This window comes from Fulmarus glacialis, unplaced genomic scaffold (genome assembly GCF_000690835.1).
Source record: "Fulmarus glacialis isolate BGI_N327 unplaced genomic scaffold, ASM69083v1 scaffold25655, whole genome shotgun sequence".
In the NCBI taxonomy this organism is placed as follows: domain Eukaryota; kingdom Metazoa; phylum Chordata; class Aves; order Procellariiformes; family Procellariidae; genus Fulmarus; species Fulmarus glacialis.
The window spans coordinates 401-19,328 of NW_009212687.1; the positions used below are offsets into that span (position 1 = coordinate 401).

The 18,928-nt window shown below is 42.0% G+C and overlaps 2 protein-coding genes across 2 annotated transcripts; both read left to right on the top strand.

The window, feature by feature from the left end:
* Positions 1–258: 258 nt before the first annotated feature.
* On the top strand, positions 259–8,595 carry CCDC58 (coiled-coil domain containing 58; the record flags this gene model as incomplete). Its single annotated transcript, XM_009577965.1, has 4 exons — positions 259–384; positions 909–1,055; positions 4,621–4,680; positions 8,308–8,595. Coding segments are annotated over 4 exons (384 nt in total), but the record flags the coding sequence as incomplete, so codon positions are not given.
* Positions 8,596–14,621: 6,026 nt separating this feature from the next.
* Positions 14,622–17,743, top strand: CSTA (cystatin A (stefin A); the record flags this gene model as incomplete). The annotated part of the gene is made up of 2 exons (XM_009577966.1): positions 14,622–14,687; positions 17,642–17,743. Coding segments are annotated over exons 1-2 (168 nt in total), but the record flags the coding sequence as incomplete, so codon positions are not given.
* Positions 17,744–18,928: the final 1,185 nt, after the last annotated feature.

The following is an 18,928-nucleotide window of genomic DNA, read 5'->3' on the forward strand; positions in this document are numbered from 1 at the left end:
GGGCCGCGGGGCTCCGGGAGACGGTGGTTACTCGGCGCTGGCTCGTTCTCTCCCTCCCTCTGGCCTTTGCTGCTGAGGAGACTAGTTGGTTTGCAGCACATGCTTCTGCGTGCACAAATTGTTCGTCTGATGGGGTTTTTTTTGCTGTTTGTAAGCAACCTGCTCAATTTGCTATTAGAAGACTGACAAAATTTTTCGCACTAAGCTTTTCTTGGAGATATAAGTGAAGATTTTTATTTCATTTTATTTTTAATATAGGAGTTGCTCAGGGTGATGAGAACGATCGATGACAGAATCGTCCACGAATTGAACACTACGATTCCAACAGCTTCCTTTGTGGGGAAAATTGATGCCAGCCAGACGTGTAAAGAGCTGTACCAGTCTGTGAGTGTGCGCTCCTTCGACTTTCAGCTCACTTCCTGATGTTTTATTACGTGCAGCGGCCAGTAGAGCATTCTCAGTTTCTAAGGAAGCCACTGCCTTCATATATCATGCTTTACGTATCTGTAACTGGCATGCTTGACATTTCTACGCAGCTAAACCACGTGCATGTACTTTGGTTTAAAACCACACGGGGAACTTATTTCTTCCGCAATACCGATCCTTCGAGGTGTACTTCAGGCTTCAGTGAATGGCGTTAGCCCAGTCCGCTTCTTTTAAAAATGGGTGCTAGCACACTTTTGCACTACTTTGCAGGACTCCTGCTCGTGTGTGTCTTTGACTTTTGATCAAGTTGGTAGCTGCTGCTCAAAGCAGTGTTGCTTCCAACATGTGGATTATAGAGTCAAAGGGATTTCTGTAGGCACAGCAATACCTTGACTTCGGAAAGTCTTTCTTAAAGTTGTAACTCGGAGGCTTTTATTCTCTTCTGAATTAGTTGTTGTGACTTTCTTTCTCTCCCCACTTAGTTGATGGATGCTCACACCAGCAGGGAGAGAATCATCAAAAACTGCATCGCTCAGACTTCCAGTGTAGTGAAAACTCTCAGAGAAGAGAGGGAAAAGGCCCAGGATGACGTAGCATTATTAAAGCAACTCAGGAAAGAGCAGACAAAGGTGAGTGGTGGAGCTTTTTAGAGATCGCTTAGAGAGGAAGAAGACGGTATGTTGCCCAAATGGAAAGACCAGTGTGATGGAGAGAACCTGAAGTGGATCCTGACTCAGACAGTCTTTTCCAAGGTTCTTGTTGGCTGGATTTGTGAGAACCATTTCCCCTAGCCCACAAGACAGAGCTGCTTTTATCCTGCAAGTGGAGCATTCTCTGAGATCCCATTGCACAAATGCTGTAGAAAAACATGTACTTCCCCACGGTGGACTCTAACCTTCACTGACTAACGCCACTTAGTGTACAACTACCTGTGGCTTGCTTAGTCCTTTCAAAATGCCTGAAGGTTCGTTTTGCCTTTTTGAGATCTTGTAAAACTAGTATATCTGCAAACGGCAAGTATGGGTGCCAAGATGCAAACACCAGAAGATAATGAAATATGGCTTTTCTGTATGTCTCTTGAACCACACAGTTACTCGGCTTTAAAGCTGTCCCTTTTCATCATCACCCTGAGAAGCATTGTTCTTACTCAGTGTGTTAACTGGAGTTCCTGTCCTCTACAAGGAGCTGCCAGGCAACCTTGAATTCCACTTAAGCAACTTTTTTGTTGTTTAGTATTTCTTGGATTAATTTTTTTAATACCTTGTGATGGTGTGAGAGAGACTTCTGGGTTTGCATAAGGAATTTTAATGAGCAAACGCCCTCTCAACCTTCTGGCCTCTGGATGGAAAGTGTACTTTGCCAGAGGTGAACAAAGGTGATCTAGATAGAGTATCGGAAGTGGAGAAGGGAACACCACTGAAGTTCTTGTCCCCACTCCAGGGCCTCCTTTGTCGGGGAAAGGATACTGCATGTGTAGCTGTAGGAGTGGAGATTAGCAGCGATGTGAACTGTTCCATTGATTTCTCTTCCAGACCTGCTCTGCGTGGCTCGTAATCACTTTACATTTTTTTTCCACACCATATTCTTGCAGCACATACCAAATAAGACTGCTTGCTTATTGCTTTTTTTGCATACACTGGTGAGGTGTGTCTGTTGTGTTCAGCAGTTTAGTGAGCCTTCCTCTGTTGAGGACTGTCTTAACCAGTGCTTTTGAGTTCCCAGTGTAACGGTGAGTTCTTCTCATAACAGCCAGGCGTACCACCATCATATATATATATATATATATGGTGTCCTATGTAGGGTCCTATATCCTGGGTACAGCTTTCCCTGCTGCAGTACTGTAAGACTTGAAGAGATCGGTCCTGAATTTTGCTTTTGCAGTGCTGAACTTCCTCAAAATCCACTTGCCCTTGTACTTCCGAGAGGAGCATATGTAGTCCCTGTTTCAAAGAGCAGTTGAATGCTGATGCAGTTGTAGTTAAAGGGCTTCCTGAGGAGATGATTTGAACTCAAGCGTCTGATTTTTCCCAGGCATTGAGTGAGTGAACTGATTGTTCATGTGCTCTTCAGAGAAGTGCTCTGTCGTGAGCTCAGATTTAAAGAACCAGGTGGCAGGCGAGTGGTTTTATTCTTAAAGCCTCACTTACGCAACTGCTAACAAGCAGTTTAGGAAACTAGAATGGTAGCTTAGTATTTTCTACAAATCTTGTTTGCAGAGCCAATTCTTTAAATTGTTTACTTACTGAGCCCAAAACCTATCACTCACTAGGAGGATCACAATGATAATGTTTAATAATTGGCGGTGATTTCAAATGTTAAAAGCAATCCATGATTTGGAAACATCCCAGAAATCTTTTAATGAGATGACCTCAAATTTGCACTTGGACTTTATGAGGTGTCGTCCCCCCGCTTTTTTTTGTCGTCTGTGAGAGTTGTGTTTTTTCTAGAACTCAGATAACCTATATTGAGAGAACACATCCTACGTTTAAGATTATGCATTTCAAATATATATTCACTTGGGTTTCTGTTTTCTCTTGTTATTTGTGTTTCTCTCATCCTGCTAATGGTACAAATTGGAGGACTTTATCCAAAATTATTACTTCTGGGTCATTGAGTAAGACAACTTGGAGTAGTGTCAGTCTAGCAGCTAATTCTTTTAGTCTGCTTACATTAAAACATCATTTGATTATTGTATTCATTTGTTATAGTCTTAGTTTACTTGAATGAAGTGTCATAAAATATCCAACCAAATAAATTCTGGAAGTCCAAAACATACAGCATAATGATTATTAGCTTTATCAATCGAATTCGTAAAGCTTGTTAAAATGTCAGAGTATGTTTTAAAAACAACAACAACAACAAAAAACCCTGTATAGCCATGTTGATTAACGCTATATTGCTGTTCAGGTCTGCAACTGTAAGGAAAAGGCTAAAATAGTAATTTTGCTTAGGCTTGGTGTCAACGGCAATTAATGTGACAGTCCAGATGATTGTAAACCTATTCACATCCTCCAGCAGGAAAAACGTTTCTTTGAACTGCTAAAGATCTTCTGAGTGGTTATTTTGTAGAGACTAATCCTGGTCATCTAGTCACCCTGTTGATGCTGGATTGTTATTTCAAACAGTTTGGGGTCCTACTGAGTAGGTAAAAGTTCAACAACTATTAGCTCTGTGTGTCTGGACATCTTACTTGGAAGGTTTTTGATGGGATTGCTGTATGAGGTTGCACCTGTTCACCAGGTCTCCAATTGGAACCACGTATTTAAAATGGATAAACTCTGATCCTTAGTCTGTTGTGTTAAAGACTCCAACAAAAATACATCCTAAATGTAGGCAAAAATGGCAGATGGTTCTTATATCTCCTACTATTGCTTCAGGGCCTCATGGCAGGGTCAAATTACCACAGGTCACCTGAAAACAACTGTCACACGTGCCCCTTGGAGTTTCTGATAGGTGAGAAACAGATTCTTACATTTCTCGTGGGTTGAGTGAGCGCTCAAGAACTGCATATTGTGGTAGTTCTTGCCAGAGCTTTTGCATCCATGTAAACCCGATTTGTCCTACTGTGATCGCATAACATATTAACTGGTTCAGATAGCATGAACATACGTGATCTGTTCTTGCAGACCCTTTTTTTTGGTCAGTGCACAGAGTAGACAGCAAAGGAAGTGGAGGGGAACACTTTATGATCTTAATTCTAAATCCAGAATCTGTGTGTTCAGTCCTATCTTTGCTGCCAGCTCCCTGTATGACTCTAATAATGTATGTATGTGTGGAAGAATGACAACTCAAGGCTGCAGAGCTAACCCTGGCACTGGCATTCCCCGTGCTGAATGCTTGAATTAGGCATAGGTTTTTTTGTCTGTGAAGCCATTAACGTTAATCAGTTAATTGCTAACAAATCTTGATGGGCAGTATTTAAGAATGGAGCATTAGTAATCAGGAGCTACTTCTGCCAGCCTTGCATTGCGAGTCTGCCTTCACCCTGCCCCTGCAGACTTCAGTCTGCCCCTGGCTGAATGGAAGGGCCAGACTTTCAGGACGATTATGCATTGTGCCCTTCAGTTTGCACCGTCGGAGGGGATGTGCACCTGGTACTGGGGTTGTGATCCAGAAAGTTGCAATGGTAGTATATACTGAAGGCTGCAGGGAGGCCTGTTTGACAATAATCTCTTTATCTGTTACTTTCCGCAGTTGAAATTGATGCAGTCGGAGCTGAATGTTGAAGAAGTGGTAAACGACAGAAGCTGGAAGGTACTCAGTCATTTAAAATAGTGATGATGTTCTGTCCCAATAGACAGTCCTGCACTGGAGGTGTGGGACAGGTGCCTTGTGAGGCAGGTTAATTAGAAATAGGTGAGGGCAGTGCTGGGGGAAATGTTTCAGGTCAGTCATTTTCCCAGTTCTGGATGCAGAAATCAAATATTTTAAGTTGTGCTGCAAAGGAAAGATTTAGGCGGGGAGGAAGGACTGTGGAGTACTGCCTGTGTAGATCCCTTTCTCCACCTTGCCCAGTAGCTGAGGACTTTGTAGACTTTTCCGTGATGGCCTGTCTGAAAAGCTTTGCTGGGCCTCTAACAATGTCGGAGGAATGAGTCTTTCAAATTTGGCTGTTTGGTACTGATCATGCTTCTGAGCAAGTAGAGGCCAGAGGAGGGTGGGGCTGTAGAAGTTGTACCTTTTCCTGATGGAGCTTCTGCAGGCCTGGACTGATGCTCCCTGGTGCAAAGGGCAGGCTTGCCATTGCTCTCCTGTGCAAACAAAGGAGGCAGATCACCCTCTGGATCGACGGCCCCAAGCACTGTCTTGTTATAAAGTGATCTTAACATTGAGCTTAAATTCTGAGGTGGCTGTATTCTGTCACTGCAGCATTTCACATCTAGCATCCTTTTCTCATTTGTTGTAGCTTTTCAGAACTTTCAATACTGTGCAGAGAGCCTCTTGCCCTCTCTAAATGCAAAAAGGATTTTTGCAAATAGCTAGTATTAGCTGCAGCTCCCTTTTTAAACTCTACTTCAGGATTTTAGTCCTCTAGATTGCATCAGCATAAATGCAATACAGCTTGTATATTCTTGGAGGTCTAGTCACCGCAATACAGCTCAATGCAGGCTGGTTAGATGAGCATCTACATGTTGTTCCAGGTATGCTTTGCTGTCAATACTGCCTCTGTACTGTCTGAAAAAGCTAATCACGCCCTTAAGTTTAATTAATTTAAAGCCAGCTCAGATATGACTAAGCAGCACCACAGCTTTAACAACATGCTGCAGGCCACCAGTGGCAAACATTTTATGGCAACTCTGCTGTCAGTTTTATTAAAAAGGGGTGGGGGGGAAGACCTGTCCCACACTAGCTCCATTCTGAAGGCCACAGTTGGCACCAAAGTTAGCACTGATGCCAGTGATTTCCTGTAGATGCATTAAGCTTTTGCTAGTGACAGAAATGTCCAATTTTTCCTGAAGATGGAGAACATTTCCTTTATAAATAGTGCATACCTATGCATGGTGCAGGGATGTCTTAGCCTGCTAGTGTTTAAAGTAGGGCTTGAAGAGAAAAGTATTTCTGGGTTTTATCTCCAGCTGTGCTATTGTCTCCATCTGAATATAGGCATAAATGTCTCATTTAGCTGCCTGTAAAATATTTCACTGAAGGGATTAGACCCAGTCATAGTTGTGGACCGAAAGCCATTTGTTACATGGAAATGGTTATTGGTTTGCAGATGAGGACCTCCACTCTTTTTTACTGTTGCAGACTTTTAGTTGGAAAGTACACTTACGTATTTACATTAATCCTAACCAACTGAAAACTGATTGGAAAAATCTGATTAGGAAACAGTTATTTTCAAACATTTACTCTGGGTAGCTGTAGCAATAGCGGCATACAGAAAGATGCTGCTTTATAGAAATGCATGTGGCGGAATTTTGTTTGGCTGATACCAGACAAGGAATTGACTTTCAAAACAAGACACTTGCATTAGTCTCCATACAGCACCTCCACGCTGGAGTTTATTGTTGGAGTGTTTTGTATTAATATGTAAAAGACGGCAAAATCAAACTCCTGCGTAGTAATGTGAATGTTAAGGTTTCTCAGGCACTGTTTTTCCTGTCTGAAAAATGAGAATAGCACTTCACAGGTAGGCCAGTGGCATTAGCTGGCCTGAGTAACGCAGTGAGGTCTGTGTGTCAATGATCCTAAAAGTAGGAGGCAGTGTTAGTAAGATTGCCGTATTGATCTTCCTTCGGTAGGCTGCAGAGTTACTGTTAAAGATGCTTTAAAAGTTTGCATGATAGCAAGCTGGAAGCTGCAATTTTTTTGATGTGGTGTTTGATGCAAGAGACCCTTATAGTGGTTTAGAGTGTATTTCCAGTACTCTTTAAGACATATATGCCCTTAAAATATCTTTGACAGATAATGGACAAAAATGGTGCAATTTTCTTAGTATTAAAATGCTTCTGAATGGGAATCCTTTGTGGCTCTTAATTTCTACAGTTTCCTTCTATCACTTATCTGATCTCAGACCTTTACGTAGTCTTATCTCTTCCAGAGGTGTCCATTGCATGTAGTAATGTAGTGGGACAGACTGACTGTGTGTGTGTGAAAGAAACTGTATCACAACTTTTGTTTTCTGCAATATGAAGCATTTTCTAATATATGTCTGTTTCTTAAATTAAATCTGAAAATAAGTTGAAAATTACTCAAAAATTGTTAAGAATCAATGCTAAAACTAATGCATGCTGCAAAATTCACTTGTGCTGAAGTTGCCTTAGGTTCTGAACTCTGAATAAGGAGATCAGCTGTAGAAGTAGAAGATTCTAGGAAGATACAGTTTAAAATAATGTATTTATATAATGTGATGCATACAAGACCACTCATTTTGCATGTGAAGCCAATGGGAATGTTCACGAAACTTGACATCCTGAAGATCACAGGTGTTTGGATCTGAAAAGTCTCTGGACAGCTTGGCAAAATGTGCTCTTGCAGGAGTGCTGGTGGGGGAACTAATAACAGCCAGTGCCTCAACTTGGTGCTAGGTGGTGCTCGTGTTGCTTTTCAGGACATGCGCTGGACAAAGTTTGGAGCCAAAATGATGAATAGCTTAATCGCTTGTAAAGAGCACTTGTAACTTTGGTGTGAGCCTATGTGTTGTGCTTTTGATTGAGACTGCCTTACTTTAAATAGTCACATTTATTGGCCCTCCTTAGGGTAAGCCGTCTGCTTGACAAGGCCTGCAGTTCAAGCTAAATGAACATGATCTTCAGTCTCTAGTTCTGTGTGCTAAATTTTACCCAGAGAAGGTGCCAGAGGTGAGTGAGGCGAGAGCAGTGTGCCCTTTGCAATAGGAGGGCTGGCAGCATCAGCACCTGCGGTCAGATAACTAAAACTGTGAACGTGGCTTCCAAGAACCCTTGCACCTCTTTTTAGCTGTCACAACAATGTAAAATGCATTTGCTCAGGAAAGAGAAGAATACAGTGTCCAAATTTGAATGCCAGATAGAAGTTAACAGAACACAGCTGGTCAGGAGCCTTCCACTGATCATTTCCCTCTTTCTTTAAACAAAACAAAACAAAACAAAAAAAAAAAGGCATCATCATCTTTGAGGATAACAGACTACCAGGATTATAAGCCTGCCTTATCTGAGGGAGAACACTTTTAGTGCTGGGCAGTCCTCCAGCGTCAGGCTGCAAACTTTGGATTCACTAAAGCCAGGAGAGAAGGTGAATGGAGACAGATGCCTTGGTAAGTACCATTTATTGGTACAGCAGGGCTGGGCAGCTTGAGATGGGTGCTACATGAAGAGGTAGTTGTCTGAACTAGCTCTGAAGTTCTCATCATCTCCTGGATGAGGGCTGATTTGCTTTTGCTCTTCTGTTTTGGTATCTCAGGTATTTAATGAGCGTTGTCGAATTCACTACAAGCCTCCGAAGAGTCAATGATGTGGGGTATTTTCCATCAAGGTGGTCCATAACCATGAGAGCCAAACTGGAAAGAGACCTTGGGTGAGCTGTATTGGGACCCTCCAGAACCAGTAGAACCCAGTCTTGTTTTGTTTTGGACCTACTTAGCTGAAATCTCAAGGTTGAAATGATTCTCCTGTAATTAAGAGAAAACAACTCATCTTTTGTACAAAATATGTGAACAAATGAGTTTTATAGTATTAAAATAATTTTCAAATGGAATGTGAAACTGGCATCTTTCTTGAACTTCTACAGCTTCAGCAGTCCTAGAGGGGAAGAAACAGTAAAAACCAGCTCTGACCAGGGAGGACAGGGCTCTCCCTGAACTGATGCTTGCCAAACTATCAGGGAACATGGTGTGTTTGTGTGAATAATCTACTAAAATCTGAAAGGAAATAAAAATTGCAGAATGATCAGCAAGCGTAGGTTCAGCTAAGAAGCTACCAGCATTGTTCTGAACTACTCAACAGCAGCATTGGTTCAGAGTTGCATGTGGATACAAGTTTGCCATTGTTCCCACAATGCTGACAGGCAGCATCTGTTGCATACTGTCCTTTGGTCTGTGTTACCAAGTCCGGGATTTTTCTCTTTAAATAGGGAACGTGGTATTGATTAAAACCACTTTGGGTTGGAGATGGAGATATATCTCATTCAGGAATGAGACAGTTAACTATACAGTGACCCTATTTTGTCCCTCCTTCTGAACCTTTAAAATTAATTCTATAGGTGAATTGCATTTGAACTGAGAAAATAGCTGTGCATACCTGATCCTGTTGATTCTGGCCATAGTGTTGTATTTAGAAAGCTTTAAATGCAACACACCTGCAGTAACACAGCATTTAAAAGTGGATAAATGTGAGGAAAGCAGAATTGCTGTAATTATACCTTTATTTTTTACTAACTCTAATTGTCTGACAGTCAAATGACAAGGTCTGCTTGATTGCCAGCTGTTTTTATTACTTAGTGATGTGTCTTTCAGAACCACTGAACTTGAACAGAGCCTTAAAAATACAGGCCCCATCTTGCAAACACTTTCAGTTACAGTATTGAAATGACTATATACTCTCATATCCTTAAAAGCTGTGCATGTATCAGGAGTGGGAAGTAAATGGAGGAATGTACCTATGTTGCTGCAAGCTGGCAAATATCTATGCAGCATAATCTGTTTTATAGTTGTTTGTCCAGTAGAGTCTCGAACTACTTGGTGGCCTTTATTTTTAGGCAGCAGAGTCATCTAGTCTCACTTTTTTTTGAGAATGAGGCAGAAATATATTTCAGGTCTTTGAGGATGTAAATCCTAATGTTCAAACTTCATTTTTTTTCCTTTTTTCCCAAGGTACTGCAACTGCTCTAAGCAGAACTTTACTCCAGTTGGAGCGCTCGTCTCACTCTTGAAGTATTCTCATTGTTTTTCTGCAACTCTGAAGGCAGAAAACATGTTTATTCTTCAACTGTTAAATTCTTATAATTGTTTATCTTCAAAGTGGAAATCAAATACTGCTCAGAACTGTGGGCTGAATTTCCCATAACCTAATTTCCACGGGAGATTGTCCACTAATGAGATGTTGAGTTAGTTTTTATTTCAAAGTTGGTACTCTAATACTGACCTCTAATATAGGTGTCTAAAATACTTGTTCTCTCCAGGGCTTGGATCTACAACTGCGGGGACAAATGCTCCTTTTAAGCCAGTTGTATGATAGAAACTTCTGCCAGCGTATATAGAGTTAGCATCAATACTCTTGAAATTTAAGCTTGTATTGTATTTCTGTAGAAACTAGAGATTGTAATGGGAATTAATCACTGTCCTCCTCTATCCATCCAGATGTTTGCTCAGCTGTTGTGGGAAAACTTCTTCACTTAAGCAGATGCTGTGAAAAATGACCTGTGATACGTATGCAGATTTTTTTTTTTGCAGTAGCCCAGCTTAGCATTTGTTATGATAAAACTATGTAAAAAAAAAAAAAAAACCCAACCCCAACATAGCACTATTTTTCATTCAAAAGTAAGGCCAAACAAGTAGATCTATACAAACCCGTATATGAAAAACTTCTGACACCATAAGAAGACTTCTAAGTCCCAAACATCCCTTCTTTAGGTGTATACAGGGGGTAGCACTAAGAAGTTGAATTAGTCTATTTAGTTTGCTCTGAGCACAGGGGGATATCTCTTACAGTACGTGGCAAATCACATGGATCAGACGCTGTTTGAATCTTGCTGTTGAACTTAGTGGAACATTAAGGTAAGTAACTGGAATTGCATGCCATGTTTTGGGTCACGGGGAAGGAGAAAAAGGCTTTGCTATTTTTTTTAGTACTTAATATCTGCTTGTGAAGTGGGATGTTTTGTGATGGTATGTAAATGGCATTGGTATGAGCTGTGGACCGTACTAAACAAAGGCAGGTAAAATCTCTGTGTCTAGTGACCCCTGTCCATTCTAGGATCATGCCTAGTCTGCGATTGAATCCTGCTTCAACTTTACCATGAAGGTCGTCACAAAATTACTGGGCTCCTTGATGTCATATGTGAATTTAATAGTGGACCCCACAAATACCAGGATTTCATCCTTTTCCTGGTTCTAACTTTATTTCTGCAAGTAAAGGCACTTGAACAAAAAGCGCAACTGATGCTCCTGCCCAGAGTCTAGATCTCCTGTGGGTGGCTTCCCCCTCTACTGGGGCTTTCCTACTGCTTGGAAATGGTGAATATAGGTGGGCAGATCCCGGTTCCTTGGGAAGCCCTCTCAAGCATGTGCTTCTTATTTCCTCCTGTGAAATAAAGAGGTGTTTTTTTCTGACTCATTGCTGTTGTCTTCTGCATCTTGTAGGCACTCAAGACTGATGAAATAGGTAACCTCTTTAAAGAAATTTTTTAAGGATAGAATTCGGTTGTCTTGAAGCAGACTGAGGGGAAGAGGCTCTTTACTGGTACCATAGGCTCAGCATAGGCAGGGATATGATAACTTTGTGCTGCTGAAGTTCAGGTTTCTATTAATCCTAGTTGATGTACAATGTCAGAAATCTTTTGAAATCAGGGTGGGTAGCAGGAGGGGAAACCACCTTTGCAGACCAGCACGTTGAAAGTCAAGGCTGTTGTTACTGTGACGAAGACAAGTAGATCCTCAATTGGTAGATGGAGGGCTGCTTTTCTTTGGCAGCTCTTAAAATTTGGTGCAGACCATGTGTCATTTCATCCACTCACGATTACGTGTCTCGTCACTGTGAAACCAGAAGACTGATCTACTGACTTAGCTTTCACAATCATTTCTACAGAGGTGGCTTAATTTCTGGTTTAAAAATAACTCATAAACACATAACCCTGGGGTTTGGTGAGGTTTTTTTTGTTTGGTTGAGTTTTTTTGTTACTGTACTGGTGTTTTTATTGACTATAGCTTCTACTTCTTAAAATTGCTTATACAGGACCAGAGAGTAGTGGCTTGCAAGCTGTAAAGATTTGTTTCTTCCTTATTGGAATAGTACATAGTGCAAGGTGTTACTCAGCTTTAAAACTATAAAGAATACTAGTGCTGTTCTCCCAGCACAGATTCTCCAAGATAACAGCAGTACAGTTATGTGAAGAGAAACTGCCATCAGTGCAAATGATGAGCGTAGGCTGGAATGGTATGTAGTATCAAACACATCTCCAGTACTAAAGTGGAGACACTCACTAGCTTGTTGATGTTGTGCAAGAGATGCAACGGGGACGGCTCTTCTTTTCAAGGCAATGTTCCAAATGCTGTTTCATTACATCCAAAGCTTAATAGAGGGAGGTGTAGATGAGATTTGCCTAGGATAGTCCATTGCCAGTGATCATCTTTGATAGCAGGTCTGTGAAACGTCAGCATTTCAAAGTGACTTCATGAACGATGTGTGCAGGATGAGTACTGCATCCCAAACTTAGAAGTATCACTGGATTTTGGGATAGCCATTAGCATTCCCAGCGAAAGAAAACAGACTGATTTGCCTGTGAAAACTTTAGCATCAGCTTGCTGACAGTTAGTGTTGATTTCCCTTCCCTTCTGCACAACTCTCTGTATTCTGGGGAGGAAAAAAAGTTTTTATGCATTAAAGTCAAAAACCAGCAAACCCAGTAATATGGAGTCCAATGAATGATTTCCACACAACATTAATGTCTTTAGTTTCACACCTAGAGTTTTCCCAAGATTATAAATTAACCCTCCTAGTCTTTGTGCTCAGTGTATTTCTTACTAATCAGAATCAAGGGTTCTCCAGAGGGGCAGTGCAGCCTTGGGGATCTTATCAACATCCCTTCCCAAGGGAGTTAGTGAGATCAGCATCCTGCTGGGTGGAGAAGTTTATAAAATGTCCTGGCTTAGCACTGGTACTGCATGGTTGCTGAGCACATTCTGTGGCTTCTGGCCTCAGTAAGGTGAGCTGGCTCTTCCAGTTAGTTAGCTTATCTGTGTGAAAAAGATGCATGGTAGCAACATGGTGAAAGATGATCAGCATTTGAGTGGATCAGCATTTGAGTGAATCAGCAAGGTCTTGTCCAAAAAAGGAGTTTGAGCTCATCAGCTTGAATTGTCATTAACTCCACGAATTGGGCTGTGAGGAACTCCTCATCTGGAGTGGTGAATTTGGAGAAAATGGAGACTTCCAGCTTTAACACCTCCCATTCCCTTTATTCCCAAGAACTGGGAACATTTTTCTCTTTGTTCAGAAAGGTGTTGTCTCAGGACAACTGTTTTTCCTTAAATGCCTTTCATCCGCTCCCATAACACTGCTGCTCAAGTTTGGGAAATTCTGCAACATCCTTATCGGTAACATGCTCTTACCTTGATCTATATACTGTTGAGTTTAGGGCCCTTACAGCCCAGTTTCTCATTCTCAGGTCCTTTGCCCCAAGAACAGGCTTTGAAGTTAGATACAAAGTACTTGTTTACAGTCTGTTGCATCACTTATCCTCTGTGAGGAGGGTCAATAGGCTGGTTAGGATACCGATGAGTCTATGTTACACAGTCACCATTGCTGTGGCCATGAACAGGCTTGTTTCTAGTGTATTCCTTAATGCCGATTCCAGCAGAAATGCCCACTGCGTGCAGCACATACTCTCATTTCACCCCCTCCCATGTACCCACCCCTAGGGAATAAAAATTGTCTGGTCTGTTGCTACTTCTCTGGTCCTAGCTCTGGAACAACATTCTTCCCATTTGCTGGAGAAGGGGATGGCAGGAATACCGAAGGGAAGTATTTTTTCTGTGATCTTGAAGCGTTAGCTCTCCCTTACCAGGTAGGGCTGCTGACTAGCCTTTCCTCAGTAGGTTGCACATGTTTTGAGCTTTGTACATTCATATATAGTCATGAATATGACTGTGTCATGTATCTGTGACTGTAACTGCAGAATGAATACTGCTGACTATATATTCTGCATGTTACATGCTTCAGCAGTGTGTGAAAGATAAGTATCTTGAAATTAGAACAGCTATTGTGCACACACAACTACTGTAGTGAGAGGGATTGTACTTTGTCTTCCAGGAAATTGTCACTAGAGTTTCAATAAAAATGTAAATGGTACTGCATATTCCGTTGTTGTTATGATTGCCTGAACGCAACTATAGGTTTCATAGGAAAGAAGCAGAAATAACTTATTTGCAGTACTTACCTGAACCTAGGATTTAATTTTTTCCCATTCTGGTTCTGGTGTTTACCTTGGCACCTTTCTGGTCAGGCAGAGGGAAGTAAAGTCACTGAAAGTCAAATGCAGTCTGCTTCTGTTTCCCACTTGGAAGGGTATTGAGACAATACAATTTCAAGTTGAATGGGACCTGCATCAAGGAAATTCTGTATGCTTTTTTCTGATCTTGAACAATGTTGGGAAATACGGGGTGCGACTTTGATCCATTTCCTAAGTGCACAGACTAGTCATCTGCACATGGGTGGAGAGGCAAGAGGTTCTAGTTTCAGCACAAACCAATTATCTTAAGATGTGGGTGGCTGGAGGCTTTTTGCTTTTCTTATTGACGTGGAGACTATATACACTTAAGATTTTGAAGTGCTTTCTATGTTTACTGTTAATATTATCAGTGCTTTACATTGCTTTTTCCCCCGTTTTCCCCATTTCTCTCCTCCTCCAGTTCAGTAATGATAGGTTCCGTATGTTACAAGTCATATGACTCCATGACACATGCATATGTATATATATGAGATGCCTGGTGACTCTGCTCAGACTGCACTGAACTTCCCTCTTCAGAACCACTCACCATTTCAGAGAAGTTACCTGCCACTATGATGCCTGGGGGCTTATCCGAGGCCAAGCCTGCTACTCCAGAAGTCCAACACATTGTTAATGAGGTGAGTTGCAACCTATCTAAAGACGAACACTCTGTGTGCAAAGGGCTGAGTCTTGAAGCTTGTGCAAAGGCTGGGAGACCAGGTGGTGATACTGAACCAGTGTTTGAACTGAAGAAGCGAGTGCTGAAAATGGGAATCCCCTTGATTGCCAATAAGTATTTTCTCAGCATTCTGCGTAGGCGGTCTACCGGTAAGACCGAGACAAACCACTTCTCTGTCTCATCCTTGTCCATAGCCAGGCACAGTACTGGCTACTTTCAGTTAATGTTTGCATGTAGTTCGAAGACCAGCTCTACTATGCCATCACTGAGGTTGCTTGTGTGAAATTAAAGGTGGTGTATTTGAAGGGAGAAGATTGTACCTGGTGGAATTAATTCCTCACTGAAGGACATGGATAGGACAAACCATGTGGTAGCGTGCACTAAGAAAAGATATATACAGGACAAGGCTGTGTATAAACGGCATGTTCTCTGCTCGCATCTACTGTTTTCTAGTGTCATAGCTGTGATGCAGGGGCTGCTGGTGAGGCAGTGGGGCAAGGTGAGCTTGGCACAAGGCAGGCAGGGTAAGCCCAGTTGCCATGGTGATTGGTTACAGGCAGTGGTCCTGCCCTGGAAGCAGCTGTGTGAACAACATGTCTGCAGATCCTCATATTCTTGTGGAGACAAACCTTATGTTGGGGCAATCCTGCTCTGCTTCCAGCCACATAACAGTGGCCTTTCATGATGCAATTGTGTGGGATCTTATGCTCCGCGAAGAGGCTGAGGAATTAATATAATTTGAGCGAAGCTGTAAAGAGCATCTTGCAGACCTTGTTGGGATGGCCAAAGTCTATCTGCTCTTGGGATTACATAGTTATTTACTTACACCTGTGCCTTGTCTGTAGTCATCCTTAGTGAGCTGAGGAATGTTATTTATTCAGTCTCCTTGTTTTACAGCTGTTGCCTAAAGCTAAGGAATGTTTTGGGTTTAAGGAACTGTTAGATAAGAGCTTAGGAAATGTTATACTTTTCCATCTGAGGATTAAGGAGCTGTCTGCCTGCCTGATTTTACTGAAGGCTCTGTCCGTAAATAACAAATGGGGGACGTAGTGGTCAGAGGTTGGAGAGAACTGGCTTTGTTTTGTTTTGTTCTGAGGGAGGAATAATATGTACCAAAAGTTGCCACTTAGGAGCATCCTAGGAGCCCTCAAACTCATCCAGCTGGAAGAGGGTTGGAAATTGAAGTTTCCCTGGTTTACTAGAGTTAGCAGCTCCCAAGTTGAAAGTATAGCTGTCGGTTCCCGGGGATAGAAGCCTTGTGGAAGCTGCTCAGAAAAGCAGAGTAAGGAATTATGAGGAGCCTGAATATGATGAATTGAAGGCATTAGATAATTTCTGGCTGTCTGAAAATGGTGCTTCCAGGACCTGCCTGCTGGGAAGGAATGCCATGGGAGTGGTTGCCAGCTGTAGGTGGATGTGTTGAGAAAGCCAATTAATTCTGTGCATTTCTGCAAAAACAGGTGGGTGGTGAGAAGCACTGACATGCTGCCGGCCCCTCCCCTGCCTGAGCAGGCTGCCGAGTGACGCTGTGCTCCTCTGCCCAACTTCTGGAATGCCTCTGCCCTGCATTGGGCCATCGGCATGGGTGTCCTGTGCAGAGGAGAGGCTGTTACCCAGCCTGCAAAAGATCGTTTATGCTTTCCAGATGACAGAAAAAAGTTTTCAGGTTACATTCACTGCAGTTGCCTTTCTGTAGGGAATTTGTGTCATCAGGTGCAAATGAGTATAGTAAAACACTGTTACACCGGTATGTAAATCATGATGCCTCTGACACCTGGCCAGACTTCCACTGCTGCTCACAGCTGTCTCCCCGGCTACTCCCCTGCCCTTTCGGCCTAGTAATGATACAAATATTTAATCTCTGAGGGGACAATACTACTGTAATTGCTGCTGAACTTTAAAACTTGCCCTGCACTTTGTGTGTTTCAGGAAAAAATGTTACACCTTTTTTTTTTTTTTAATTTTAAATATGCATGTGAAAAGTCTGTAGATGTCTGAACTGTGCATATTTTAAGATCCTCGGGGCTTAAACTGGGTACTGTGCATAAACACATCTACTTGAGCTGTGAGTGTGAATGCTGTCAGCACAGAGCGTTGTTTCTGCTGGAACTACATTACCTGCAGCTACTACATAGTAAAGGACCGATGATGTTTGTGCAGGTCTGGGGTTGATTTCTGGCTCACAATTTAAAGGTCATACTTCCAGTTTTGGAGATGGAAGTGCATAGTTTAGTCCTGGACCATTGTAACTATTACAGTTGTTTGTATTTTACATGGTTCTAGATGTTGAAGGATGTATTTAGTTTAAATTACAGCTTTAGCTGCAGGGCTTCCACCAGCACTAGAATAACGTTCAGGAACTACTTGATCAGGTGGTTGTCTCGATACTCTGAGATAACCCTGTTTATTGCAAGTCCTTAAAGGAAAACAAACGGATCGAGTGCAGCTCTGAGGCTATGAAACACAAAAGGGGTCCGCAGCCTCCCAGACTGACTGCCATGGGCACAGGTGTTCCAGGTGAGGGGGGCTGACTTGCACTGCTCTGTAACAGTGTGGTTGACATGGGGTGTACCCTGCTAGGGAGCATGGCTTGGTACCTAGCTACTTTGACAAAGAATTAAAAGGGCAGCAGGTAGCAGTTTCCCTATACTGAGCGGGAGACAGTTTCGCTGGACAGCTTTCGGGGCGGGGGGAAATCAACTAGGAAGTCTAATTCTAACAGGATTTTAAAGAATGCTGGAGGCAATGCTAGGAAAGAGGGCTGGAGGTCTTGATGTAAATTGAATTGTTTTGGGGGTTCTGGATTTATTTCATTAAGGGTGTGTGTTTGAAAGGATGAAAACTGGTGTGGTAGATGTGAAAGAAAAGCCCGAATATGAACCTGCCAACCATTTTTCCCTTTCTTTTTTACAGGTGAAGCCACAATTTGAAATCAGGGAGAACAGGACATACGGCATCTTTAAAGCCATAGTATATAAGACTCAGGTGGTTGCTGGGATAAACTACTTTATTAAGGTTTGTATATATTATAGGAGGGAGTACTTTGTAGTTAAACAATATAGGTGACTTGCATAGTGGCTTATAGCAAGAAACAAGCAAACGTAGTAGAAACATCTGATGTGACTACTAGAGTTAGGGACTATCTCCAGATGCTTATAAAATTCCTCTGTTTGGCACTACTGTAGAACAGGAATATAAAAACTTATAAAACATGCACTGTGCTTCTTAGATGTGCATGATAACTTTCTTAGGATCATCTCACTCAAAGACTATAGATTGCCTTATCAGCTCAAATTATTTAAAGTAGTCATAACTCTGCTCTCCTGTTTCCGTTCAAGGCAAAGTAAGTTTCCTATTGCCTCTGTGTCCTCCAATTGTATTTATTATGATGAATTTGAAGTCAGCCTGAGGACCTGATTGAGAGTTAGAGTGAATTTAATTTAATTCTAAAAAATTTAATGCAAGCGTCTCATACTCTGCTGACTAGTTTTGCATGCAAGCATGTGTGTTGATGTTTTGGTTCTGTGTCATGTGCTCCTGAGGTACAGCCTGCCTGCTAGTTCTTTCTGTATTTTCAAAACCCCCTTTCTGTTGCGGAGAAAAAATGGGTAATGCTTAATTTGGAGCCCTCTGATAGTACCATTCATCCTCTACTAGAAAACCTAACCCATGGATTTGAGCAGCTTTCTGTGAAGTAACGCATAAGAAATTGCTGAGCATATTTTGCAAGTGAAGGGCAGAAAGCATTGCTTAGTGGCAGGCTGGCTTTCTGGAAGTAGAGCAAACATTGCATGTCACTGGTGTATCTTAACCCTGTATGTGTGCAGACATATGCCTAGTAGGATATGCTCCCTTGACAAGGGTCAGAATCTTTTTATTAAAGAAATTGGCAGGTAGGGTTTGGGGGATAGTAATTCTGCAGAGAGACATTATGAGCATTTGCTCCACACTTCTTATATTTAGTTCCTTATCCCAGGAAGTCCAGACACTGCCAAACCTTCTTTCCCAGGTCCTTCCTTAAAATAACTCTTAACAGTTATTTCTGTTCTGCGGGCGCCAGGGGACTGTACTGACAGACTACCTATTATATGGCTAGTCTGAATCTTACTTACATGAATAATGTTTATCCTCCCCTTGCTCCTATGAGATGTGCTTTCACTTTGTGGACAAGTGTTGTGGTTTAATCCCAGCTGGCAGCTA